Source organism: Camelus bactrianus, chromosome 4, assembly GCF_048773025.1.
Source record: "Camelus bactrianus isolate YW-2024 breed Bactrian camel chromosome 4, ASM4877302v1, whole genome shotgun sequence".
In the NCBI taxonomy this organism is placed as follows: Eukaryota; Metazoa; Chordata; class Mammalia; order Artiodactyla; family Camelidae; genus Camelus; species Camelus bactrianus.
This window is the reverse complement of record NC_133542.1, coordinates 45499652-45526361: the sequence shown is the minus strand read 5'-3', so window position 1 is coordinate 45526361 and position 26710 is coordinate 45499652. Positions and strand designations below refer to the sequence as shown.

Sequence of the window (26710 nt, the reverse complement as noted above, 5' to 3'; positions counted from 1 at the left end):
GGGTTAGTAATCTCCAGTCCAGAAAGCAACACATCCTACCCCCAAGCCTACTTCCCATGCAATGTGTGAGCGTTTACACAAATGAACACACAGACACTCACACACACATTGACACACACACACACTTTTTTCTTGGGTGAAGATTCTTACACCCAAACAATGAGTTCTTCAAAACTTACAATCTAACTGTATATCCTGGAATATAAGTAGAGCCACACTACAGACCACACTGAGATGTGTACTTTCCACACAGTGGAACCCAGTTATTCTATATTTCTCGAGCCAGCAGATGGCAAAGCTCTGAGCAGAACTGCTTTTGGAGTGAGTTCCTTGGGATCTTCCCATCATGCCTCACTTCAATCCTTTTGGCATGAGTTTTAGGAGGAAGCTGCCAAAGAGAGCTTAAGGAAGATGCTGTGCCACTCTCCATTTTAAGGGTTGCTTTTTTAAACCTTCAAATGGCTACTTATATGCCAAATATAAGATATACAGTCAACTCTCCATTATTCGTGCAAATGGAAGGCACTGAAAGTACAAATAATTAAAGTCTCACTTCTTTTTGACTTTGAGGTTGTTTTATACTTACTTTTTAATGTGGGTATATTGCCTGTTCTGGAAATTCACAACACTTTAAAGCAAGTAATGAAGTCATTCTAAGACGACCTAACTTAGGAAGAACTGCAAATCTGCCCATTTCCGTCTCATCCTAGGCACCCACCCTCCTACTATATCTATTTCCTCCCTCCATTCTAGGAATACACATGACCTCTGCTACAAATTACTTGCCCAAGCCAAGTTACTCTCTCTCCCCTTTGCCAGATTCTCATAACTTTTTTGGAAAATGAGGAGACTATGGAAAGATGCAAGAAGGAAATGTAATTATCTAATTTTTAAAGGGGTATTTCTGGAAGAGATTACGCTTTGGAGACTCTCTAATGAGAATGTCACCAGAGGTTTGGTAGAGTGACATGAGTGGGGTTAGAAAGCCAGTTATCTATAAAAAGTAGCCACATCAGCCACTATTTACACACTGCATGGTCCTTGGAGTTTGAAGAACCACAGGTGTCAGTGACATTGGCCATACACATGGGTGTGATGACACAGACCAATTTTCTTTGCCTTGATCTTTTAGCCATTTGGCCCACAGTCTCTCTAACACTGAGCTTGATATTCCTTAATCCCACCCTACAGCCAGGTCTTCACTCACCCTGTATGTAGAGAGGTCAATCCTCAGTGAGTTGTGCAGCTGGTCCAGTAGTTTTACAAATCTCTCTTTCTGAGGGTGGTAAACAAATAATGAGAAAGAGAGAAATAATCTGTTTCTGAGTCCCCTAGACTGTAGCAAAAACAGAACCATCCTTGGGTAAGGAAGAACCACTGAGGTGGGGATACATCCTGTCCCATATTTGCCCACGAGGAAAACAACAAACAATACAGAGGAGAAATGAGTAGGTGGTTCCTGTTCCATCTCTTGGCAGCTCTGTCTCACACTGGGGAACCTTCTCACACCAGCTAGGGCAAAGCAAGTCCCTGGGAGGGGAAACAGCTCCTTCCATACAAATCAAGAGGAGATGACCAGTGCATCTCCATCTCTTTGGGACTCTAACTCATTTTAGTCAGACAAAAGTAACTCCAAACACATTCTCTAACTTGTGCCTAAGTCTGCGGTGTCATGATTTACCTTGAGATAGCTCTTAACAGTTATACAGCCACAGTCTAGCAGTGATGATGAGAGAGAGAAATAGTGATGCATCTGGAAGATGATCAGGCAGATACAAGGAGATTTCTCTTTAAACCACATTCCACATCATTTCCCTTAGTTTATACTTCTTAAATATTAAGATAAAAACCAAATACTATTTTAATAGTTTATTTTTATAGAAAAGGTCTAATTAAATGGGGAATCATGTTCCTGTAGGCTTTTAGCGTAGCACTCCTAGAACTCACATACTGAGATATATATATATATATCTATCTATATATATAGATAGATAGATATATATAGATATAGATATATAGATATAGATATCTCACACACACACCATTAGATATTGATTGAGTTAGTATATAATGTGGTGATAGAATGGAAAAGATATTTGACTTAATCAATGATACTAATTCATCTACAGAAAAACTATAAACAACATTAAAAAAAAGTGGTTAGTACAAAAACAAAAACAAAAACAGGGCTGAGAGGTCCAGGAGATTTGGGAGTATCAGTAATTTTATCCCTGAAGAAGTAATCTTTGTGGAGGGTCAGAGATATTTCATCTAGTTTATACTGAACTTATGTCAGGTGACATTATGAGTAACAATTCAACTTTTCAAGTACCCTAACAACTGGAAAGGACATATCCTGGATAGGGAAAACAGTTCAGACCCTAGAAGAGGGACAGGCTCAGATACATACTGGTATTCTTGCTTAGACATCAGTCTCATGTGAACTTAAGTGGTACTATTCTGTCAGAGAAAGACTGAATTATATTAAGAAGACTCCTTTGTGAACCTGCAGGACTGAAGAAGATGGTGACTCAACCAAGTTGCTGGTCCAGAGAGGCTCCCCGAGCCCAGGTAGTACCCCACTTCCCCAGCCCTACTACAGTGGTACTATCCCACCTTCTCTCATGTATCTATGTCTGAGGAGAGTCTATTAGTACAGTCTAAATACTCACAAGGAAAAAGGTTCATTACCTAGGTGGCAGCTATCTGAATTTTAGGCATATCAACTTGACAGTACTGACTCAAAAACCAAGCTTTGTTAACTGGTAACAAGCAGGTAACATGTTTTCACATCACACTCACCCCAAAGTTGGAGGCTGCAAAGCGATCAGATGCAGAGACGTTGGTGGAGGCAGTTGTGTGGGCATAGTAGGCATTGATGTTGGCCAGTAAGGTGCTCATCACTGCTGGCACACCAGGACACATGTACTTGGATGACAAACATGCAAAGTGTCTGAAAAACAGCACCCTCAGCCTCAAAGACTCTTCAGAGATTGCAGGAAAAGCCAACTAATCAAAAGATCTCACTCACGCATATGAAGCTTCTAACCACCTTGACATACAAGGATTTTCATAACTTATTCGCTCGGGTGTATATTCTATGAAAGTGTCTACCAGTGCCAGGTCTTGTGCTAAGTGCTAGAATCCAAATTGGTGACAGCCTGGCAGAGAAAGCAAGTATTAGAAAGTAAGTCAATAACCCAAGGCATGATATGCAAAATTCCACGGAAACTACAGGAAGATCATCTAAGTCAGAATGACTGGAGGCTAGAAGGGATTAGAAAAAGCCTTCTCAAAGAAGAGATGGTTGAACCAAGTCTTAAAGGATTAGTAAGAATTAATCAAGTGGAAAAGTGTGCAAGCAAAGGGAAACAGTATTGCAAAAACAAATATATTCATGGAGAGAGTGATATATTTGAGAAACCTCACTATGGTTACTGTTCAGGTGTTTGACAGAAGAATACCAAGAAAGGGGAGAGAAGTGGATAGAGAACAAATAATAAAAAAGTTTATCCTAAACTCTATAGTAAATTTTTAAACAAAGGCATACTGTGATCAGACTAGTCTTTCAGAAAGGTCACTGTGATGGTAAAAATTGGAAAAGAAAACTTGGAGACAGATAAGACTAAGACATAAAGACCACCTGAAGAGTTACTGCAGTCATTCAGAAAAGGAGCAATGAAGCACTAAATGGAACAGACAAATGGTTATAGGAGCACAGGCTCTAGAGACAGACTCTGAGTTTGAACTTTAATCCCATCACTCAGTGGCTTTGAATAAATTAAACTTCTTTATGCCTCAGTTTTTTAAATCTGTAAAATGGGAATAATAATGATACTCATACAGGGTTGATATGAGGATTAATTGAGTTAACATTCATAAAATATTTAGACCAGTTACTGGCATAAGGAAATACATAGGAGTTGTTATTATCATTATTACTGAGCTACAGCAATATTGATAGATTAAAAACATTTTTAGGTAGAATCTAGAGGTTTTAGAGATTGACTGGATGCTGGTAGTAAGACAGAAAAGTTTAGGCTGACTCCTAAATCTCTGTTTAGATAGCTATTCAGTAGATTGTTCCATTTACTATATTAGGTGGAGATGATGTTGATTTGGATTTTGGTCATGTTGAGCTTGAAATGCCTGTGGGAATACCCAGGAAGCAGATGAAAATGGATCTGAAACGCAGGAAAGGGTCTGAACCTGAGAAAGAGATGTGGGAGTCTTAAGCCTATATGTAGTGGTTGAGCTCATAGACTTGAATGAGATCATCCAGGGAGAGTGAACAAAGTAAGAATTGCAGAGGGGCCATTAATTCTCCAACCTCATTCCTCAACATGTTTCTTCTGTCTATACTCGAACTTGCAATTCTTTGAATAGTCTATGCTCTGTTGCATTTTAGCATCTCTGCTTACGCCCTATCAGACACAGAAATGCCCTACCTCCTTTTCTGTGTTTCAAAGTGTCACCACTTCAGTGGCTTCCCTCACAGGCCTCCCCTAAAATTTAGATGCCCTCATAATATGCTACGGTTACTTCTATTTTAGCACTTATCAAATTATATTGTAACTGACTGTTTACTGGTCTATCTCTCCTGCTAGACTGAGTTCCCCAAGCACAGAGGCCCCCATCTCATTCATCTCTGTGTTCTCAGCATGCAGCACAATGCATGACACAGAGAAGGAATTCAGTAAAAGTCTGTTACCCTCTGCTCCCTAGTGCTGCTAGCGCGCAGAGCTCTAGAGCTCTAGCCTCACCAATACACAAGCTACCTCTTCTCATAGTAGGTGGGAATTTCTTTTATAGGTGTCTTTGTCAACGCCAGACACAGCTGCTTTCCCTATGGTTCAGCGTCCTTTCCGAGTCCCAGGCCAGTCTATACGAGCTTGTCTGTCACACACATATATACACGAGTACACATGCCCCGTCTGCTCAGGCCTGTGATGTTTCGGTACGTTTGTCCTTGCCTACCCTCCTGTGCCCCTTTCCCTTTCTACCTGTGAACACTGGGGTAGACAGACAAATACCTTCTCCTTGAGTTACTAATAAAAGCACTACTTTTAATACATAAACTCTCTTTGCCTTGGGGCACACATCCACCTGACCCAGCTCAGAGATGAAAGCAATGAATCACTGCATACTACCCTACTAAGGACCTGTCCACCCTGTCGGTTTGCCATCTTAGCTACCCCAAGGGTTAGTAGCCATTTTCCAGGGTCTCAGGAGAGCCTTACGTCATGGCCTGATATATGGACTCGATGCCATAGCGCATGGCAAATTCATCCACAATTTCTTGGGCAGTTTCATCAAAGTAAACCTTCCATGCATCATCTCCTCGAGCTTCAGGGATCTGGACTCCTCCACTGCCCTGAATGTCTGTGAGGTAATGGAAGAGGTTCTGTAGGAGACAGAGTAAAATATATATTGATTATTAAACAGCTAAATATATATTGAAAACAAAAACAAAACCTGCTGGTAAAGTCCAGGAGAATGTGAATAGGGTCCCACAGAAATTCTGTCCTTCAAGTCATTGCTCAGTAAATCTTGTGGCCCCAATAGGCTATTCTTCCATTAGTAAAAGAGAACTGAGGCTGGGACTGTCACTTCGCTTGTCCAGGGCAGCAGTGAGCCAAGGGCGAAATGAAAAAACAGGCTCCAGATCTTCAACCCCTAGCAATCCTACTGATTGCCAAAGGCCCTCCCAATATTGTTTTCTGGCATCTCCCAAGAGCTGGCTCACCTCATGGAGACACGTATACTGCACATGATACGGAGCTACCTTCTCCTCCCCCTTGATCTCCACACTGATTTGCAGGCGGATAGCCCCTGAAACAGCTGATTTATCTGTCCTCTTCTCTAGGAAGGAAAGAATACTGGAGATTGACATCAACACAACTACAGACAGCACAGACAGCCCCCATCCTGGCTTAACCCAAGGAAAAGGAGGCACTGAACCAAGTGTCACCTAGCAGGTGAACTCATTCCAGCAAACACATAGTCCACAAATACCCTAGAACTGGCTGGGTGAGAGAGTAGGAATGCCCAGGGGCTAATGGCATTAGGGATGAGTATGAAGATTTAAGGATCTTCTAAAATCTGGGAAATGTCCCAACAGAGTGAGTTCCAGACACCCCAACTCCTCTCCCCTAATCTCTACCCATGTACTGTTCTCTGCAGGTAAGGCAGGCTCTGTAATAGAGGTATGCTTTGGGGACTGAGTGGTGGTTTTGGTAGACAAGATCTTCCCCATGTTCCCCATTCATGCTCTCCCCTCCCAGCAACTTCCTCTGGTCCTGTTTCCTCACCTAGGTTGTACCAGACATCCATTTCGCCACTCAGTGTCCGAACCTCAATGATGGTTTGCCCGAGGAAATCATCAGACTCTCGCTTTAGCCGCTGCTTTACTCTTGACTTGATGTCATCATCCTCATCCCACACACGTACCTTAATGCGGTCAGAAGAATTGTGGCACTCACTGTGAGAGAATTAGGCAGGCTCTGTTATGGATAGACCCAGCAGCCCCCACTCTTATTACTTCTAATTCCCTCCCAAGGCTCTATCAGCTGACTTGAGGCCCTGCAGAGGAAGAGAAGGAGCCAAAGAACAGTGGTACTAAAGTCCCAAGTGAGTCAGGCTATCCCAGCAAACGGCTCTTCATCCCTCAGCCTTGGTGGCTCTCCATAGAAAATTATCCAGTCCTCATTGCCCAGGGACAAACAGAGGGAGAGGGAGGAGTAATTAGGGACAACGCTGGTTTCCTGTGCAGCTTAGTTGTATCAACACCACCAACAGGAAAACAGCTGGACAGATGCCACAGAGTCCTAGGAAGCAACAGCTAGTTTCCTCCCCAGAATCCTGTATGAAGTCCATAAAGGTGTTAAATGTTCATGGTAAGCCCATCTGGTCATATCTGCTTTAGCTTTCTATCTAACTTCTTCATCTATCTCAGAATGTGCTTGGTGAACTTCTATCACTCTTTAATATCCACTTGAATTGTCATTTCTTCTACGGTGTTTGCTTTGGAGAAGGGTGTTCACTCAGCTATCTCCCTCATACTCTTTCTTCCCCAGCATTTGCTTTCTAGATCCCTGTTGCCTTATCCAAAAGTTGTACTTGGCAGAATTTGCTGTTCCTTACCCTATGTTCTCATAATATCTTTGCACATTCCATTAAAATATTATAACTACTGGTCTACTGGAAAATAATAGACAAATCATCAATAAGCTTCTTAAAGCCAGGGATTATCTTAAACACATTTTTAGATACACCGTATCATGTGTAGTGTCTTATACGGAATACAAATTGCTTACTAAATGGATAAAAGCGGGCAAAATTCACTGTAGAGCCATTTCATTTAGAATTAACCATAAATAGTTTTCAAGCAGGAACCATTCAGCTTCTCAATAAACAGGCACTCTCCCCAGTAACTATTGCCTCTGGATTGAAGACTGACTTTACTTGGCCCCAATGCCTTTCCCCAGTCTTCCTCTAACATAAGAAGGTCTCTACATAAGCAGCCTGCTTAGTTGATATAGGCTCAAAGTCCTGGTCCTAAGCCTTACAAGTGTGACAAATCATCTGGATTCACCAGACATTAGTCTAAGTTCTAGGTTAGGACTTGCCATTTTTCAACAACCATCCCTCATTGTCATATGAAATAGTCTGTAAAAAAGTGAGAATAGATAAAGCAAAAAGAAAAGCAGAGGCCTTAAGGGAAATGGAAAATTCTCCAAACCCCAGATTTCTATCTTCAAGCCAAAATTACCCAGTTGTCAGATAAGGATGTTCCCCTCCCCACTCCCCACTTCCTCTAGGGAGCCTAACCCTTCCTAGGCAGGATGGCAGGGCTGGGACGTACACATTAGGGTGGTCAGTCCCTGGTTCTGTCACTCGGCAGTAGTAAAAATCTTCACAGCACTAGAAAAAGCAGTATGGGATCCCCAGGGGCCCCTTTAATCGCCCTAGTTAAGACAGGGCTTGAGTAAAGTAACCCTGATACAATAGTTTACTAGAAGAAACCGAGAGAGAATAGCTGCTGCCCAACTGAAGCATGTGAGAAATGGGTTTTCTCCACCACCTCTGCCCCATCCCTCTTAAGAGTCCAAGCCCAGAACAGGATTTAATGTTGCTGCCCAGATATACATACTCCCAGGTAAGACAAGCCCTCTATGACTTACAAATGGAACTTCTCCTCCCAAACAGGATTCAGGTTCCCAAAAATGGTCTTGGTGCGCTTCTTGGTTTTGCCCACTTGCACAGTCACGTAAGGGTCACTGGATCCTGTCTTGTCCTTGGCTTGCAGGCCCTGGGCACACACCACTGCAACCCAAACACACACAGAAGGAGGCTTCAGAGTACAATCCAAAAGTCATAAGCCCTCTGAAGTATGAATGTGTGTTTTCCATCTTAGAGCAGCCCCTCTCTGCTCCTTGGACAGGAATTTTCTCACTTCACATCTATCCTTAGTCCTAAGCCACAAGCATATCCCTCAAAGCTTAGCCCAAGAATCCCACCTCCCCACCAGAGCCCTAACTGATCATTTACCCCTACACTGGTCCTTACTTGCTCTGATACATGCATGCTTCAGCCATATCACCCCAGCTAGTAAACCACTGGTTAACTATTCCCTGATCTCCTGCCTGTCTCCTTTCCCCATCCCACCAGCTCTTGTAATATCAAACTGTTAAGCAAGTCTATAATATCAGATTATTACCAAATCCTTGTATTATCATTCATATTGCTTGCAGGACAGTCTCACCTGTCCCAGCACCATCAGGGTCTAGGAGAGGAGGAGTGAAAAATGAGGACCTCCCTCTTTCCTCATTCTATGCTCTGTCTCCCCAGTCCCTGCTCCCTCACACTCAGGATGCTTCTTCCCCATAGCCTAGGCCTTACTGTCCCCTCAAATTTTGGCCTGCTCACCAGTGATGGTAATTTTGGCCGACCATTTGGAGGTGCCATCCAGCACACTCTGCTTCACTGTTTTCATCTGTTGCACATGGGCAACTTTGTTCACGTTGAAGACATCCCGGATAACTTCAAAGATCTCTGGCTTATTCCGCTCGCGGATCTTCATGCGGTCCTTCATGGCCATGATAATGTTCTGGGTCCGGTCCTCTGCTCCATGTTTACAGCTCTTTTCTGCAGCCCCTGAAGGATAGCCAGAGACAGAAAGTAGGGTAACCAGTAGGCCACCTACAAGACCAAGGATCAAGCTGAGGAATGGGGCCAGGAAGAGATCACTGAGCAGTGGGAGACTCTTAAGAAGATGGGGATATCTCTGAGAAAACTTGATCTCTGTGGGGCTGGCTAGTTTAATGCCTGGCCAGTGAAGTTTAAAATGCAACTCAAAGGGTAGCAAAAAGTTGATAATTGTCATGGGAGTATATTACACTATTCTATTTAGATACACGTTGTATTTTTCACCAAAAAAGAATAACAAAAAATGTAGCTCAGTCTGCAGTTGGCTTTGACTTTCTTCCATCCAGATGCTTGTTGAGAGCTACCCTCCAAGTCTAAGACCAAAATATCACAATGGGTATCATAGTTATCAGGGAAGGGTGGTGGGTGGGCACAACAACTCCATTAATCTCATCCAACTGCCAAGCCATGATATAGATCCCAGAATTTGTCAAGGCATACAGCAGGGTTCTGCCCCACGGCTCCAGTGCCATTAATCTCAAAAAATTGTGGCCTTCAGTATCAGACAGACTTGGGTTCAAATCCTGACTCCACCACTCCTTGCTGGGTAAACAGGCTTCTTCTAAGAGAATAAAATGGTACTCATCTCTCAGGATGTGTAATAAGCATTATATTAGATAGCATATATTAGATGCCAGTGCCTGCCATCTAGTAGGTACTCAATAAATGGTCCCTATGTAAATCAACTACACTTCAATAAAAATTAATAAATATATAGATAAATAAATAAACAAACAGTCCCTATTATTGTTACCATCATTATTATTACCCTGGCAAGGCCAAGGGCCATCTTCACCAGCCATGCTGATATCAGAGGTTAGTAAGCTTTTTCTGCTGCCTTAACAATTATGGAGGAACACAGACTCCTCCAGTGCATTTTATCAATCAGGCTTCTCAGAGCAGAGGGACCATACTTCATTTATGGGTTCTACAGACTGGCTCTCAACCTCTCTCCAGCCTCCAAAAGCCTAGGCCTTTACTACAAAACTTAGAGCAAAAAAGAAAGGCCAACATCTGCATCCTAACCCTGGGAGGATGGAAAGCAGGTTTTCTGTCCAGGAAAGCCTACAGAACGGCACTTAATTCCACTCCATGCTCCATAGAGGCCTTAGACAGAAGATATTTTCAGATAAATGAAAAATGACCTGGGCTGGATCCTATTCTTGCCATCTAGCATTTCCCATGCAACACTATTTCCCTGGCCTGGGACCTCTGACAGGCGCTTAAGAAGAAGATGAACACTCTGACTACAGAGCAGCACTTCAGAGGCTTCCAGCAAGCAGCCTATGTGGCCAGTTGCTAGATCTCAGCAATTAAAGCAAGTACCTACGGGCACCTGTGCTTGTCACCCCCTCATGATAGGTTTGGGTAAAGTCATCACCAACATTCCTCTTCAGAAAGTCTTTTCAGAGCCCCACCTCTTCTGCTGACTATGTTCCACCTGTCTCTTCATGTCTGCTATAGCCATGCCACTGGCACCAATCTAGGGGTCTTCAAATAAACACATTTTAAGTGAACAATTCCTCAAGGTCTCTCCCTGAGCCACTTTATGTCACATATCTTTCCTTAGGGTAATGAAGTGCTTGTGAGTCTAAAGGTGACCTTCCTTTCCTCTGCCACAATCCTTTAGCTTTCATTACTACGGCTTGGCTCAGTGTAATACCCAGAAAACCTGGAGGGGCAAGAAAATACCACATTCCCCACACCTGCTCTTTGGGGATCCAGCAACAGCGGTGCGTGCCCATCAGCAGTGGAGCAAGGAGACAAGAACTTGGAGTGTTAACCATCTCCTGTGAAAGACTTGTTGCTTTTCCTGCTCCTGGTTTCCCCACTCCATGATGGCAGCACAAGTCACATATTTAGCAAGGGCCTTGGGAGTCTAGCACATTCTTCTCCTGGACCTTTGCCTGATCAGTTTGAAACTTCTGTTCCTGGCACTGTTGTCTAAAAGCTCCATCTATAAGAAAGGAATAAATGCCACCTTCCATGGGTTCTAGGGTCTAGACTTTAGGAGGTTCTTCTGCGAAGACTAGAACCTCACAGAATTCTCTCTTCTCATTAGTTTCTGTCCCTAATTAACATGCTTTAGTCATTTGGGCAATATGGCCACCGTGGTGTGTACAGCAATCGAGCACAGCTTCTGGGATCATCTGAATCCTGGAATAAATTCTAGCTCCACCAGAGGGCCATAGAAAGTTCAAAGAATTTTTTGCAAAGGTGCTTAAAAAAGTGCTACAAGACGTCTTATTTGGAAAGGCAATGCCTTAACTCAGGGCCCTACTTTCTCTAAAAAGGAAAGAGTTTCAGTATCAGGTAGACTGGAATGACAGTCCAGCCATTCTAGCTCTTCAGTGCCATACTATTTGGGAGACCCTGCTGCCCCTGCTCCCCATCCTTCATCCCACAGGAGCACTCACGCTGCAGGCAGTCAGCATTGAGCAGGTCCTGGCACTTCTCGTGGCACTTGACTCCACACTCGCTGCAGCGCATGCCCTGCCGGGCAATGCCCCAGAGCAGGCCTTCACACTCATAGCAGTAGGTCGGGGTAGTGGCTGTCCAGACCTCAAAGTTGTGGGGTGTGGTACACGAGATGGGATAGATTAAGGCCTGCAGGGTTTTCTTATACACGTGGGATTTCTGAAAGACACATATCCAATCACCCACTAGCAACTTTAATTCTCTGCTGGAAGATACCAGAACTAAGACCCCTGCAGGGCTATTAAGACCCTGGTCTCCTCTGTGGCAGTGGAGGAGACACTTTAGTCTGGCCCAGCCCATAGCCCCAGCCTGGCAAAAAGAAGCCCCCCAACATCATGTGCTCTTGGTTATCCAAAACGGATCTGATCTGAATGCTGGGTCAGAGCCTTGTCCCAGCATTCAGACTCTTCAGGGAAACAAAGGGTATCAGGCTCACCATAAAACCCGGAGGTCAGTGATCACATACTCGAATGTGAGACTTGGGTTTACCCATGGTCTGGACCCTTGCCTCTCCCACTGCGGAAAACTGAGACTTGATGCTATCTATTTGTTTTGTTAACAGCATGGGCCCAATACTTTTGAATTCCCAATAAGTATGGCTATGAGATGATCACTGGGCCATAGGCCAGTGGACTCATGAAAGCCCATGGGTCACTTACCAACTCTTCATCCTTGAGAGAGGTGCGCGTAGCCATTGCAGAAGTAATTCCTGCCTTCCGGGACTGGACCAGTGACTGTGAGAGAAGACTTGCTGTCAGCCCTGGCTATCACCAAAGGGCTGGGCAACGTCCTGGGAAGGGAGTTTCAGTGACCAAAGCTATTTAATGATAACTTACTACCTTCTCTCTATTTACTGTCATTCACAGGGACTGCCCACGGATGCTAGGTAACAAGCATCCGAAGTTAAGATCCAAACCCAAGGCCCTCAGGGAACTGTTCTAACAATGTTAGAACAGCACTTCTCTCAGGGAACCTATCCTTCAAAGAGTTCTCTTTCCTTCAATATTTTTAGGTATCCAACCTCACAGAACTCCTTGTTTACAGGAATGCAAAGGAAAATGAAAAGTTTAGAATTGCAGCAGGTCATTAAGAAAGGACAGACACACAACTCTGTCACAGTCACATTGAAGAACCATCACTGGGAACAATGATTCTATACTGTAATATCCTCTACCCCCTGGTACCACCCCATGCCCACATAATTCCACGTGGCTGTGGAGGCCAGCAGCCCAAATAAGCAGAGCACTTGGTAAGTCAAAGGGGCAATGTAGTTGCACTAAAATCAAGCAGGAGTGGGGGTTAACTCTGAGATCTGGGATGCCCTACTAGTCAGACTCTTGTATAGAGGGGCCCCATGAATCTGCCAAGTCCAAGCTTTAGGGCAGCTCTTGGAAAGGCACATGGTTTCCCTAAGGCAGTGGACACTAGGCAGACAGAAGTCATTCTATCAGCCTTAAGCAGGAGGAACAGTTAGGATGTGCCCAGGTGGTTTGGGATATGGACTCATAAAGATAAGGGGGTCTGGAGACACTCACCATAGCCTGCGCAGAGGAGAGCAGAGAAAGGAACAACATGATGTTAAAGCCCCTTCGAGGGCATGAAAGCTTTCAGAGACAAGTGAAAGATTCTTCCCCATAGTCCAAAGTAGGAAACATGTCCCAAACACCCCCTGCTTCTATCTACTAAAAACTGTCTTCAACCCAGACAGCTGACCAAGGCCCAAGGCCTAGAAGGAGAGTTATGCTATAAAGTGAAATATGGGGAAGGTTGAAAGACAGAGGAAGGGAAACAAGAAATGAATAAAATACTGCTATCCAATCAGTTAAGCAAAGAAAATCTGGTGAGCAAGGAGGAAGCAGAGGATGAGAAAAAGTAGGAAGAAAAGAAAGGTAGAAGAGAAAGAAGAGGAGATCAAAGACAATGAAAGGTAATAAAGAAGAGATGACATCAGAATTTATCTTCACCCAATCAGCTTGATGAAGAGTTGGTGGGAGAAGAGGTGTATTAGAAAGGAAGAAAAAGAGAAAGATATACAACTAGCAGAGGGAAAAGGAAGGAAGAAAGAAAGAAATGATGAAAAGAAAATGGCAGAGGATATTTCTATTCAGTCAACTTTAGAAGGGAGAAACTGGTGGGGAGAAAAAGAGCACAGAATGGAGGAGAAATGGAAAAAGAGTGGATAGAAAAAACAAAATAGACTGAATAGGGAGAAAAAGAGAAGAAAACAGGAGTAGCAAATAGTAATAGAAAAAGGGTTCAAGTCTTACTGAACATCTGACTCTGGGAAGACCTGGGCTCCACTCCACCCCCACTACCCACTAAACTACAGAAAATTCCTTGAGCTAATTCTGCCTTAGGAGGTATGACCCCAAATGGGAGCTTCTGGTCATCCTGGAGGTCCTGAGATTAGCTTTAACTCCTAATCCTGTTTCAATTCAATTCCACAAGTTGTCATTACTATCTCTCAATGCTAGACACTAGGTTAAAGACTGAGGGTACAGAGATAGTCTAGAAAGCCTATGTCTTGTAAGACTTCCAGTTGACCTCCAAGGAGTCACACTGGTCATGACCATCACACATGAAACTCAATTATCTAGGTCAGGGCTGAAGGAAGTTTCCATTACAGGTGATCAAAGAAGGCTATAGAGATACCTAGAGGAACTGGATAACTGGAAGATAACCCTGGAGCCCAGCTTTGAGGGCCTAAGCTATAAATGTTCCAGGTAGGAGCTTGAGCCAATGAGGGACCTGGGGCTCTAACAAGGGAGTGAGGTAATACAAAGTCCCACTCAGGTCATCACTATGTCTCAGTAAGGCTTTAAATGATTGATCATCAGACTGATTCTTGTCACCAAATGCTCCACTTCCAGTTCTAATAGCTTGCCAATCCCAATGGGGGAATACCCCAAGGTTATAGCCTAAGCCTGCACGAGAGTCCGTACTCACCAGATCGCTGACAAGTGGCAGTGTCTTCTTTCTGCGTAGATCTGGCATGCTGTCAATGCCGTAGAGACCTCCAGCTGGCCTGAGGAAAGAAGAAAATATGTCAGGACTTTCAGCCCCACCTTGAGTTACTGGCAGGTTTAATGTTCCATTCTCCATGCTCACTCTCCCTAGAGGAAGATAAACTGACCTCCACCGTGTGCCTGTGAGAGGGGTAAGGAGGACAGAAAGTGAGGGAAATAAAGCCACGGGTTGATGAGCAATGGAACCTGCTCTCAGAGTGCCCCTCGGTGTCTCCCTCTATGGTTTTAGCGACGGGCTCTTTTATCGCACAGTGCCACTCCAAGGCTCCTTTGTATATTTGAAGGCCCTTGTCCTCCATAAAGCAAGGTGGGAATTGGTGGTTAAGATGGCTCCTTCCTACACTCAGGCCAGAGACACTGATCCCCAAAGATAAGTCTTCTCTGGCCTATGCCAGAGCAGAGTCCAGAAGAAATGCAGCCTAGGCAGCAAGACTGCTAAACAGTACTATGCAGGAGACCTTCTCCAACCTGAGTAAAAGAGCCACTAGTCTGTCTCCCTAAGCCTCCTGAAGGAAAAGCACCTCCACGGAAAGAGGAGCCTGCCCAATCAAGCGGAAGCAGGGAAAGTAAATGGAAGACTTCCAAAAGAAAAAAAAGATCATTTAGGAAGGAAACAGCAAAAGGAATCAAAGTCTGGCCTAGCCCTATGGTCACATCAGCAGGGACCAGGAAAAAAATTACAGGGGCAACCTAAGATTTCTAAAACTTTTACACCTTTTACGTACTTATAAATTTTGTTGTCCTTTGCCTGTTCTTCCATAACAATAGGCAATAAATATTCAGAGAAATTCCCAAAAAGAACACCATCCTCACATTCAGATAACCTGGATTGTATTCTCAACTCTTCTACTAATTCACTATATCCTCTGCCAAAATTCCTTCCTCTCTTTGGATTTTGGTGTCACTTCTATAAAATAACAGGGGTGAACTACAAAACCTCTCTGACCTTTTGGAAGGTATCATTCTGAGCCTCAATGAAAAGAATTCATATACTTGGTTTCAACAAGACCAATGAAGAAATGGGGAAAGTAGGGTGGCTGTACACCATAACTAGTCTGAAAAGAGAAATGTCAAAGAATAAGTAAGCAGGTATTGCCAGCTAATTAGGCAAAAAATGGAGCCACCAATTGAGTCAAGGTCAGGAGTTGGAACAGGTAACCTGATATGTTGATTTCTAATAATCTAACTATTAAGTACAGGCAGTGAACTTTATTCAACACTACCACATCTATGCAAGTTCTAAACTTGTGACAACTTCCAAGGACTAAGCTGAAGGAAAAGAAAGATGAAAATAGGGAGGCATTTAGAAAATCACTGCATGGCTCCATTTAAAAATAGCTTGGATATGTTCCATTGGTATGTATATATTTTAAAGTTATTAGAAGGAAAAAACTAAAGCCCTGAAGAAGGGCTGTTGAAGAAGCAACTGGTGCCACAAGTCTATGGCTAATTCTAGAAACTATAAAGTGTACCACTTAAGCCAAGACGTTTTTTGCAACATAAATGAGCTTTTGACAAAAGCAAAAATGGTTGCTAATTCACATGGTTAACTCTTGCTTTTAAAAAAAGACAAATCACAAAGAAAAGGAGCATATAAAAATGGAATAGATAACTTTATGATCTGATCTGTTTTCTTCCCTAGTGACGAGGAAAAGGAGGCAGCCACTGGGAATTCTGATGTCAGAAGGCCTTTGTGGGACAAGGAGAGAAGGAAGAGCCTGATAAGAGAGAGAGCACTTATGCTCTTTTATCTCTTAAGAATAGTCGGTCAGTTACAGGCAGCAGTTGAGCAGTTTAAAATGATGTCTGGTGCAATCACATGGGTCTGAAACTCCCAGACAAAAAACAGACAAAGCACACAGACCTCATAAGGGATACTACTTATGTCTTCACTACAGTGGAACAGAAAAAGTAGGTGACTCACAACAGCTGAAACAGGACGGGGCCCAGGGAGTAATCTAATCAGCTACACTATCCACAATGGAATAGAAGGAAACTGTCTCCAAATCCACGTATTTTTCTAGTTTCCTCATTTTCATACTTAAAGGGTATATCACCACTATGATGCAATACATCAGAAATTACAGAGGCAAGGATAGGAGAGCCCCAGTGCTCCCTCTCCTGCTCCAGGGGAACAACCTTGCAGAGCTCTCTTTCCCATCTCTGAGGAATCAGTCTGTAGCGTTCTTTCCTCTGCCCCAGAGAATCAACCAGTCTTTACAGTGAAACTTCTTCTTCCCCAGAATCCAGCTTATAAAGCTGTTTCTCCTGCTTCCCAAGGGAAAAGCTAAAAGCAGCATAAGAGATTGAAGAAAATCCATAAACCTTGCAGTATTAACACTTACCCTTCTGGGAGCCACTGGGGTAAAGAGGGGTCACCATCATCTGGAATCTTTAAAAAGAGAAAGAAAAATGTTAGATCCTGGGAAAGATGGGAGAGACTGCTATACTTCCTTGGTCAGGCAGTGGGCAGTAAAGTTAGAAGCTCAGAGCAGTGTAGGTCACATACACCACTGGTGACATGCTCAGCCTAATGTTTAAGCCAGTTCCCTGATCAGCCAGGGCAACAAGCAGGCTGCTGAAATCAGTGGTACTTTGTCTCCCTTCTCCCCAGAAAACAGGGAGGATATAAGGCCAAGTTCACTGAGCTCCCAGGACTAAGGTCCACTGGGAATGTGAGAACTGCCAGAACTTACAGGTCTCTCACACAACCCACTGGTATATATAACAGTAAGCTGAGGCCAGAGGGTCCATTTAGGTTTCTAGGCCTCGCTAAAGCAAAAAGACAATTTCATATAGAGTCTGGTCTTCTTCCAGCTGTATTTCTAAGTTATCTTCGGCTGCCCCAGTGTCAGACCTAGTCTTTCTGGATTCCTATCTCGTGATTTGACTTGGTTTAGGTGACTTGAAGCCTTAACTCACTGACACTGAGTGCACTCTGCATTTGGTAAGCTCTATATATCAAGAGAACCCAGGGCAGATTAGATACTTGGATTATTACTCTGGTGAATTTTATGAGCTCTACAATAAGAAATTGAAAATTGGGGCACTAAATAATTCAAGGAAGGAATAGCTGGAAAACACTTTTTAAAGTGTTTTTTTTAAAAAAAAAAAAAAATCCTTCAAGCAGTGTATAGAGAGAGTTCCAAAGCTGCCAGGGCTCTCCAGACAACCAGTGGGACACGATGTTTAGGCTCCACAGACCCAGTGCCAGTGAGTCTGGGGCTTCCTGCTCCTCCTTGTTCCCCTCCACCCACAACAACTTCCCTGCCTCCTGAGACCTGGGCTCCAGCTAACTATCCTGGAGCAAATGAGCTTCAGACAAAGGAGGCAGAAGTAAGCTGTTTAGCTCTAGACAGGAGGTGAAGTTTTGGGAGGGCTAAAGATGGGAGAAGTTACAGACAAAATGATGCGAGAGAGCAAAAAAAGGAAAGGCAGGACAGGCTAATTAATGGGTGATGTAAAAGTGGGTAAGAATGACACTGGGTCAGCAGAAGGCTCAAGATAAACTTTGGATTTAAGCCTTTCTGAGTAAGACCTTTCTCGGGTAGCCTGTACTCTAATCCAGCCTGTCTACTGCCTACAGCCCTTCATGACCACATTTTGCTGCTGCTGCCTCTTGCCCTGGTTCTGTGACTGGGATGATATGGAAGAGGGAGGGCCAGGCCCAAAAGGCAGCCTGAAGTGGTTAAATCAAGTCTCCTAAGGTTGCTTGTGAAGGGTAGTCAATCCCTAAATCCCCAGATCCTACCAACCAGAACTTATCCTCCCTTTGGAAACAGTCATTTTACTGAGCAGATTTTGATTTCCTACCTAGAATTAGATGTTTACCAGAAACCACTGAGCATAAGGAAACAAAGTCACGAAAAGTCTTGGCAGCCAGGGTTCACAGGCTCAGATCATACACATTTCCTGTACTTACAGGGGACAGTGGGTCTGCAGAAGCCTGAAGACACAGTATAGAGCATGCACACACAGCGCACGGACGGCGGACGGGGGAGTGAGCGGAGGCCTAGACATAGTCCCTATAGGAAGTACATTCATTAAGACACAACCTGTATCTGAGGAAACAGGTGCTCATGGATCCTGTACATAGGGCGACAGAATATGTGCACACACCCATTTCAGGGAGCATTCAGTGCTCACTAGGGCCGGAATCACCAGCAAAGCAAACCCTAACTGTCTTCAAGAACCAGTGCTTGCAGGCACAGAGCACTAATATACTATGCATTCTTATGGCATAGGGGAACCACATCACAGGTCTACGGAAGCCCGTGCTCACAGAAAGGCCAATACGCCTGCTCAGAAGCACAAAGCACGTTCACATTTAGGCCCCAGGCAAGAGGCACAAAAAGCCTACACAAACTCCTGCTCTCAAATACAATGTGTATGCATGCTGGGCTCAGCCAGGGTTTATAGCATATGCCAATCTGCAGCAACAAGTAGAAAATGGACACACACTGTGCGAAGTAGGAAAAGAGGAAAGTGATCAGTATCTGGGGGAGTCAAACTGAGTACAAGTATAAGCACACACATGCTACACTGAATGTGCACCATGCTGGCACACACATTCTCACACTGTGCTCCAGGGACGTCTGCAAGAGCTCACACAAGCATAGAGCATGCACACAAATTGCTTTCAGGAGAAACAGACTAGATGCATGAGCCAAAGTTTAGAGGCACAGATCATACCTGTGCATGTACACACGTATGTGTACACACACACACACACACACACACACACACAGAGTGCTCAGAAGGGAGGGGAGAGAGTTGACAACAAAAAAGGCCACAAGGGGCCAGAGCACAACCTGAAGGGCTCCTCGCTTTCCTTCTGCAAGGAGAGAAAGAACAGGGGGGAAAAAGGGGGGGGGTGGGGGCAGAGAGGTTAGTAGATTCAGTCCCACAGCAGAGAACCCAAAGAAAATGCCAGCTAAACCTCACAGGACATGGAAGAGAGGGAGAGGCCCTCTGAACATCTGGGCAGTTGACACAGCCCAGCTTCCAGAATCTTCACCTCTTGTATTTGCTGGCCCCTGCTGCTTAGTTTAGAACATCCCAGGTTTGGCTGCAAAAACCAAAGGACAAAGTCTACCTAGAAATTTCATTCACCCTTTCCAAAATGGCTTGCCTACAGGGTCAGGGCCACGAGAACAGCTCTGTTACCAAGAGCCACTCTGACAGGCTACGTGAACTGACTAAACACAGAGTGGGTTCCTTCCTCAGAGGCTACATGAGCTCACTCTGAATCTGAGATAAGCCCACAAACCCCAAAGACCTGGTAGCTGAGCCCTTTCCATTTTGTAATACAGACTTGGTTATGTGTTTGCCCAACAAGCCCTGACCTGTTTTCCCAGAGCCTAAGTTAAGTTATGCCAAATTAAGGCCTGGAGTTAAGGCCAGGAGCAGGATGCTCAATAGTCATAGACTTGGAGGCACTGACTGGCCATTGCCCTAACACAAGTATCATGATTTGGATGATAAAACCATGACTGAAATTCCAGGCTTGATTATCTACCAAATCCAGAAAAATACTTCAAAGGAAACTGACACTTTCAGAAGGACCCAAGTAAGCCACAGGAAAGGAAGAATAAAGTCTAGAGATTACTCTTTCCTGTTCATCAGAGACTACATTACCTTCTAGGCCACACATGCTTCACACAGGATTCCTTCTCTAGGGAAAGTCCATCTACCTGGGCCCATCAGCTCCCCTTCTCTTTTCTCTCCTTCCCTTTTAAAGACCCACTGATACTTACAAGAAGAAGGGAAAATCATGGAAACTAACTCATAAGTTCCCAACTTTTCAAGCTACTTTTGATGACCTAATGGGTCAACCTGACCTGACAGAAGAATGAAGTCAAGAAGAATTCAGCGCAGCTACAGAAAGGTGAGTGAGATAAAAAAGACATTTCCTGGCATGGGGATGTGTCTCTTCTACATCTACTCCCCACCTCCCCTAGAGCACTCTGTTCCCTTTGAAAAAGAAAACTAGGCAAGAACACTTCAACTGACCCTGTGACTCAAATTGGAAAGATTTACCTCTTCCTCCACTATCATAAATATACTGTACACATCATGTCAAAGTTACTCTGATTGTATCCTTCTGTTCTTCCCAAAGGTCCCCATAATGCCTAAAGAAGAAACTCCAATCTATTGACAAGGTCATCAAGGCTCTCCATGACCTGGGCTCTTGCAGCTACTGGGTGGGCTCAGACTTACTCCTAAGACTTGGCTCAAATATTAATGCCTCTGTGAAAAATTATCTGCATTCCTCTCAAAAACAAAATTAGGTGCACCGCCACTATGAATCCATGGTACCCAGGCTTCTGTGTGCACACTTCTATGATAGTATGTTGTCAGTACTATCTGTATAAATATTCTCCTTTAGACATTGTGAACTTCGAGAACAAAAATTACATATACTATACTATTTCACCGCTGTAGCCGGAGGGTCTAGCACATCTCCTAGCATTCATATGTAGTAAAAGGAACATGAACTTTCAGGACTTAGAAAACAACAGCTTTTCTAAGAACATGTCTCTTGCCTTCACCAGAGAAAAGACAGGTCTCTTAGCCAGTAGCCTGTACAATCTTCCAGACCCCAAAGAACTGCTATACTAGCCCTTCAGTTTATCCCATCCATTGGACAAATATTTTCTTGTTAGCAATCAAACTTTTTGTGCTTCCTAACTTCCTAAAATGCCTTAGGATTTTTCCACTCAGACTTAGTTTTCAATTTAAGTGACATACGTGTATAGAACACTTGCTTTGCAGGAAAATCCCTGACCTCTAAGAATGATCTCACTCTTCCAGATAGTCTGTCTTATAAGGAAGTGACATCCTTCCCTATTGTTAAACAATCTTAACTACACTGTACTTGGGAGTCAAAAGACTTGAGGCACTCAACTATTTGACTGTGCATTTCCTTATCTGTAAAAAGAGGATAAAAACAGCTACCTCCCAGGGTTACTTTGAGAACTCATTTCTTAAATACTTATTGAGAACCTACCATACACTAGGCAGTGTTCTCAGTGCTGGTGACGCAGCAATGAACCCTGATCTTGAGAAGCTTCTATTCTAGTAGGAGGAGCAGACAATTAATGATGGTGATGAAGATGATGAGAGTAGCCAACACTAGGTAAATACATTACATATCTGGCATTTTATTTGAGTAAACTCATTTATTTCTCACAACAACTTGACCGGTTAAATACTATTATTACATTAATTTTTTTGATTAAATTGAAGATCAGAGATGTTAAGAAACTTGCCTAAAGTCATAGCAAGTGGCAAAGCCAAAATTCAAAACAGGCATTCTGGTTCCAGGATTTGGAACTATGTGTACTGCATCATGTGTGATGGGGACTCTGCTGAAAAATTCAGGAAAGGGGAAAAGACATTGTCCCCTGTGGTGATGTTAGAGTTGTTATTAAAATTTTATAAAAGGTTGTCAGGGAGGCCTCATTGATAAAATGACATCCAAGCAGAAATCTGAAGGAAATGAGTAAAGAAGCTATTCAGAGTTCTAGGAGGAAAGTATTCCAGTCAAAATATATAGCAAGCAAGTGCAAAGCCTGAGGTAAGAGCGTAACTCGTGTGGAGGAACAAGTCTGCCATACAGTACCAGTTCAAATGGGGCTCTACAGGCCCTTATAAGCACGTTGGCTTTCATTTTGAGTGAGATAAAAAAAAAATCCCTGGAAGGTTTTGAACAGAGAAGTGATATGATCTGACTCATGTTTTACGAGCTGGTTGTGGGGAACAGACTGTAAGGGACAAGGGTAGAAGTAGGAAGACCAGTTAGACTACTGCAATCATCTAGACAAGAGAAAATGGAGACTTAGACAAGGATGTTAGTGGTAAGATTCAGAATATTTTTTAACGGCAAAGCAGGCAAGATGTACTATTGACTGGATGTGGGTTGTGAAAGAAAAGCAGAAGTCACTAATGACTTTGCGGATTGGGCCTGAGCAGCTAGCTGCAAGAATGGAGTTGCCATTTACTGGTAAGGAAGACTATAGGAAAAGCAGGTTTGTCAGGGGTTTGGGGAGAAAGATCACAAGTTTGGATTTGGATATGTCAAATCTGAGATGTCTATTTACAGGTAAATGCAGATGTTAAGTAGATGTGGAGTCTGGTGTTCCTGGAAGATGTCTGGGCCAGAGATATAAACCTGGGAATGCTTATGAAACTCATGAAATTGAAAAAGATTACCTAGGAACTGAGTATGAATAAGAAGATTAAATCCTGGGATACAATAAGACTGGGAAGATAAGAAGGGACCAGCAAAGATGACTTGAGAAGGAATGGTCATTAATACTGGAGGAGACCCGAGAGAGAGAATTGTTCTGGCAGTCAAGTGAAGAAAGTTTTTCAAAAAGAAGAAACTGAGGCATAAGAATAGACTGAAGATCAATGGAATAGAATTGAGAGTTCAGAAATAAACTCTTAAATTTATGGCCAGTTGATTTTTGACCATTTGATGGGTAAAGAATATTCTTTTTCAACAAGTGATGCCAGGATAACTAAACAAACACATGCTCAAGAATTAAGTTGGACCCCTATCTCACATCATATATAAAAATTCACTCAAAATGAATGATAGAACTAACTGTAAGAGTTAGAACTATAAAACATTAAGAAAAAAAAAACATAGGAGCAAATCTTTGTGACCTTGGATTAGAAAATGGTTTCTTAGCTATGAAACCAAAAGCAAAATCAACACAAGAATAGAGAAATTGAATTTCATCAAAATTTAAAACTTTTGCACTATACTTCATACCCATTATGATGACTATTACAAAACAAAACAAAACAAAAAAAACAACCAGGAAGTAACAGGTGTTATTTAGCAAGGATGTGGAGAAATTGGAATCTTTGTGCACTGTTGGTGGGCATATAAAGTGGTGCAGCTACTGTGGAAAATAATATGGCAATTCCTCAAAAAGAACAGAACTACCATATGATCCAACAATGCCATTTCTGGGTATATACCGAAAAGAAATGAAAGCAAGAACTCAAACAGATATTTGTACACCCATGGTTTTAGCAGCATTATTAACAACAGCCACAAGGTAGATGAAACCCAAGTGTCTACTTGGGATGGATGAATGGATAAACAAATGTATATGTACATACAATGGAATACCACTCAACCTTAAAAAGGAAGAAAGTTCTGACACATGCTACGTAATGGATGAACTTCAAAGACATTATGTCAAGTGAAATAAGCCAGTCACAAAAGGACAAATATTGTGCAAATACACTTACATGAGATACCTAGAGCAGTGAAATTTATACAGATAGAAAGTACAATGATGACTGCCAGTGGCTGGAGGAGGGGAGAATGGCAAGTTAGTTTAATGGGTACAAGTTTCAGCTGGGAAAGATGAAGAAGTTCTGGAGACTGTATAGTGGTGATGGCTGCACAACAATGTGAATGAACTTAAAATAATGAATTTTACATTATGCATATTTTACCACAATAAAATTTTAAAAAATTTTATCCTTCAAAGGACACCATCAAGAAAGTGAAATGACAATCCACAGATAGTACTGTAAAATTATTTGTATAATTTGTATATAAGGGACCTATATCCCAAACATATAAAGAACTCTTACAACTCAACAAAAAAAGACAAACAACTCAATTTAAAAATGGGTAAAGGATTTGAATAGATATTTCTCCAAAGAATATATAAAAATGGCCAATAAGCACATGAAAATATGTTCAACATCATCAGCCACTAGGGAAATGCAAATCAAGAAAAGTTATGTCACACCCACTAGGATGGTCATAATAATAAACAGACATTAGCAAATGTTGGCAAGGATGTGGAGAAATTAGAACTCTCATACATTGCTGGTAGAAATGTAAGATGGTACAACCACAATAGAAAACAGCCTAGAAGTTCCTCAAAAATGTTTAACACAGAGTTGGAAATGGAACTGACCCAGCAATTCCATTTCTAGGAATTGAAAATATATGACCACACAAAAATTTGTTCACAGAGTGTTCACAGCATTATTCATAGTAGCCAAAAAGTGGCAAAAAAACAAAAAACAAACAAACAAAAAACCAACCCAAACAACCAAATGTCCATCAACCGACAAATGGATGAACAAAATGTGCCATATCCATGTAATGGAATATTATTCGGCCACAAAAAGAAGTATCCACATATATTACAACATGAGTCAATCTCGAAAACATTCTGCTAAGTTGAAGAAGCCAGTCAGAAAAGGCCACATATTATACAAATCCACTTACATGCAATGTCCAGAACAAGCAAATCCATAAAAGCATAAAGTAGATTAGTGGTTGCCAGAAGCTGGGGACAAAGGGGATTAGAGAGTGACTATTAATAGTTAAGGGGGTTCTTTTTGGGGTGATGGAAACAGTCTAGAATGATGGCTGCGTAACTCTGAATATACTAAAACCACTCAATTGTACATTTTTAAGGGATTTTAAGGGTGAATTTTATGGTATGTAAACACACACAAAAAAAGCTGTTATAATAAAAGGAAATAATCAATGATATCAAGTTGCAGACTAAGAGAACTAAAAATGGACCAGAAATTGGGCAATATGATGGTCATCTGATGGCCTTGACAAAAGCTATTTTGGTAGTGGTAGGAATGAAAAAATTACATTTTAATGTAATGCATGTAAAAGTACTTAAAATAGTGCCTGGTATGTACTCCTCCCCATCCCACATCTCTGAAAAAAAAAAGAAGGAAAAGAATTAAAAAATAAGATCTAAAACTAATGGTAAGATACTACTAGTAAGCTTAAGCCTCCTAAAGTCTCAAGCAAGGCAGTAAAGAAGGAACATTTCAAATATTTCACTGTGGTAGCAATCACTGTTATACTGAATCTATTCCTCTTGCTCTATGGAATGGTACTGGAGTCAGGCTGGACTCAACACTGAAGAGATACTGCCACTGCCTAGCAATCTCTTCACCACCCTCTCTGCAGCCTGCAGATTGGATCCAGGTAAGCACTCAAAACTTTGTCTTGATTTCTTACTGGTGTTTCAGAAAACCTCCTCCTTCTCATTATCTCTGCTGCTGCCACCACCTACTTACCACAGGTACCAGAAGTTCCTGCATCATCCAGCAGGATGTCAGCCCAGAAGGGAAACTCTCCAACTTGAAGAATTCAGCCCCAGTGTTCTGGATGTTCATGCTAACATTAACTCCTGCCAATGTTTAAGGAATTAGTAAGCAAGTACTGCTTTGATATTTGTTGTTTCTACTATTGCTGTAATGTATAATTTCTAAATGCCAAGGGAGAAGGAAGAGGGGCTGCAAAGTTAAGAGGAGAGAAAAATCTCTTGCAGTTGAGGAATTATGGAAAGCTTCCTGGAGGAGGTGATATTTTGGCTGTATGTTGAAGAACTGAGTAAATTTTGCTAGGCTGCTATGGTGAACACAGAACCTTAGGCTAGAAGGAAGCATGCATATGTGAATATGCTGAAACAAAGTACAAGGCCAATTTGTGAGACAGCAGTTTCCTTCTAGGTGGAGTCTAATGGGACAATGGAAGAAAAGGCTGGAAATGTAAACTAGAGACCAACTGCCGTGGTCTTGAACACCAAGTGAAGGAATTTAGACTTTTTCTGATAAGCTGTAAGGAGCCACTCTAGGGATATTTGAAAGGAACGTGACATGATTTTTTTTCATTTTTTAAATTTAATTTTATGACTTGGTATTAATTCACATGATTCAAATTCTAAAAATTATTAAAAGGTATACAGTAAAAAAAATCTCCTCATCCCATTAGTTTTCCACCTAATACTTTTCTCCATGGGCAATCATCTATCAGTTTCTTACATATCTTTGTTAGATATTCTATACATATACAGACACTATAGGTTTGTGTATTCTTTCCCTCTCCTTTTTATACAAATGTAAACATCTTACATATCCTGTTCTGTACCTTTTTTTTTTCACATGTCAAGATGTCTTTCCATTTCAGTAAAGAGGCACCTCATTCT

General features: G+C 42.4%; 1 protein-coding gene across 5 annotated transcripts in view; it reads right to left on the bottom strand.

The window, feature by feature from the left end:
- UNC13B (unc-13 homolog B) overlaps positions 1-26710 on the bottom strand; it is a 167043-nt gene that overhangs the window by 20172 nt on the left and 120161 nt on the right. For 4 of the 5 annotated variants that reach the window (XM_045515180.2, XM_045515181.2, XM_045515182.2 and 1 more), the window contains 11 exons: positions 17057-17103; positions 14632-14710; positions 12345-12419; positions 11625-11844; positions 8929-9156; positions 8184-8325; positions 6312-6481; positions 5747-5862; positions 5241-5404; positions 2803-2953; positions 1208-1276 (listed from right to left, as the gene is read on the bottom strand). In XM_045515180.2, coding sequence (XP_045371136.1) covers positions 1208-1276; positions 2803-2953; positions 5241-5404; positions 5747-5862; positions 6312-6481; positions 8184-8325; positions 8929-9156; positions 11625-11844; positions 12345-12419; positions 14632-14710; positions 17057-17103 — 1461 coding nt within the window. Of the gene's footprint in view, positions 1-1207; positions 1277-2802; positions 2954-5240; positions 5405-5746; positions 5863-6311; positions 6482-8183; positions 8326-8928; positions 9157-11624; positions 11845-12344; positions 12420-14631; positions 14711-17056; positions 17104-19522; positions 19546-26710 lie in introns of all 5 variants that reach the window. The other variant, XM_074361773.1, reaches the window with a different exon arrangement.